We start from the raw sequence: 2,078 nt of genomic DNA on the forward strand, positions 1-2,078 counted from the left end.
TTAGTATATCCCTGTCTTTAATTAATCCAAGCTCCTACGCAATATAACTCGGCCACAGGCAATTGGCTTCACCAGTCACTAGTTGACTTAGGCCTGTGTGGTTCCTTGGGTATTAGTTTAGCTGATTATTATAATAATTAAACTCTCGCATAAGTACAAGAATTAAACCAATTTTTGTTTAATTTCGTAGCTAACCTTTGAAATATTCACAACTGAAAGTAATGCCTGATGAAAACGGCGAAAGTCTGAAATCTTGGGATATCTTCGATATAACAGCTAATGAGAGCATCAACAGTTACAATGCAACTTTTGAGATAGATGATGAAACCGACCGCGTATTTTCCGTGCTCTCTTACGCGTGCACGGCTCTATCCATTATCTGCCTGTGCGTTCACATTACCGTCTACTATCTGTTGCCACCGCTGCAAAATATCCCGGCGAAAATGGTCATTTTCATGTCCATTGGATGGATCATCGGCGAAGTACTGGAAATCGTCGACGAAAACATACAGACCCAACGTCTGTCCTGCTACGTCATAGGCGTCATCCAACAGTATGTCTATTTGTCCATCTTCGCGTGGACTAACATCATGGCGTACGATGTCCAACGCGCTTTCCGAAGCCACGTTCCAAGTACCGTGTCCAAGAGCAGATACGTCATTTACTCGTTGTACGCTTGGTGTTTACCGGCTCTGATTACCATAGCTTCACTTACCATCTACATCAAACTACCTCAAAACGCCAATAGAGTCTGTTATTACGGCAGTCCCTTGTACATGTTTATTACCTGCTTGATAGTGTTCCCGATGATGTTGGCCAATGTGGTCATGTTCGCTATAGCGGTGTGCTGTTTGTTCAAGACGGCCAGGGAAACGAAAATGGCGGCCGACTCGAAAACCAGAGAATATTTCTGGTTGTGCGTCAAATTGGCCGTCGTTTTGGGACTGCCCTGGATCCCGTTGCTCTTCTTCTCGCTGACTGAATCGAGGGTGGTTTCGGGGGTGGCCGAGATATTCGTGGGCTTACACGGCCTTTACGTATTTCTCATTTTTACTTGTAAGAAGAAGACGTGGCGGCTGTTGAAGAGACGCTTTGGCTCGAACACAGGGTCTGCTCAAAACACAACAGAGTCGAGCAGTTTCAAACAAAGTCATCACTGCGAAGTTGAAAAGAGAACTTCTACAACCACTTTTGACACTTAGGTTTCAAAACGAATGGCATTAGCGGCATAAAGATCCTTCTCTAAAACGCCACAACCACTTTTGACACTTAGTTTTCAAATCTAATGGCATTAGTGGCTTAAATATCCTTCTCTAAAACGTAACAGACACTTTTGTCACTTAGGTTTAATAAGCGAATGGAATTTGTGGCATAAAGATCCTTCTCTAAAACATCACAACCACTTTTGACACGTAGGTTTCATAAGCGAATGACATTAGCGGCATAAAGATCCTTCTCTAAAACTCCACAACCACTTTTGAAACTTAGGTTTCAAAACGAATGACATTAGCGACATAAAGATCCTTCTCTAAAACATCTATTACACGCTTCTGGTAAAACTTAGATAATTAAAATAACCAATTCGTCGAAAAGTATTTCTTGTAATCGACATGTATTCAATGTTTTTTTTATTTTTTGTGAATATGGTTGTTCGGTGTGTCTGTGATTGAGTTCTTTTAATTCTTACAGTATTATATTAAAGCAAGTGACAGCTCTAGCACTGCCACCTGTATTATGAAAAGGCCCCTGTTATTAGAGATGGCCATGAATCTATCCGATTCTTCGAAAAACGCGAATTTAGTGGAGAGCGTGGTGCCATCTATTTTATGACAAAGGAAGCTAAAATTTAAATCAGCCAAATTCAAACTTCGTCAGAGAGTCATTGTGGAGTATTATAGTTAGACAACTCATACTCTATTTAGTAGGCTTTAACCTAAATTATATTTCCCACCTAAAAATATTGTTTATAATTGCTGTAATTTATGTTATTGACCAATTTACAAACGATCCAATCAGCGCGAAGGGTACCTATAAGTACCGCCTTTTTCATTTCGACGGTAGTGACATCTATTGAAAAC

The 2,078-nt window shown here is 40.5% G+C and overlaps 1 protein-coding gene across 1 annotated transcript; it reads left to right on the forward strand.

Annotated features, from left to right (window-relative positions):
• Nucleotides 1-368: 368 nt before the first annotated feature.
• LOC149962841 (putative G protein-coupled receptor Mth-like 1) lies at nt 369-1,202 on the forward strand. Its single transcript, XM_090164460.1, has one exon. The coding sequence runs from the start codon at nt 444-446 to the stop codon at nt 1,200-1,202; it is 759 nt and encodes a 252-aa protein (XP_090020586.1). The 5' UTR covers nt 369-443.
• The last annotated feature ends 876 nt before the right edge of the window (nt 1,203-2,078 follow it).

The sequence above is a fragment of the Leiobunum rupestre genome, chromosome 1, assembly GCF_980474605.1.
Source record: "Leiobunum rupestre chromosome 1, qqLeiRupe1.1.hap1, whole genome shotgun sequence".
In the NCBI taxonomy this organism is placed as follows: domain Eukaryota; kingdom Metazoa; phylum Arthropoda; class Arachnida; order Opiliones; family Sclerosomatidae; genus Leiobunum; species Leiobunum rupestre.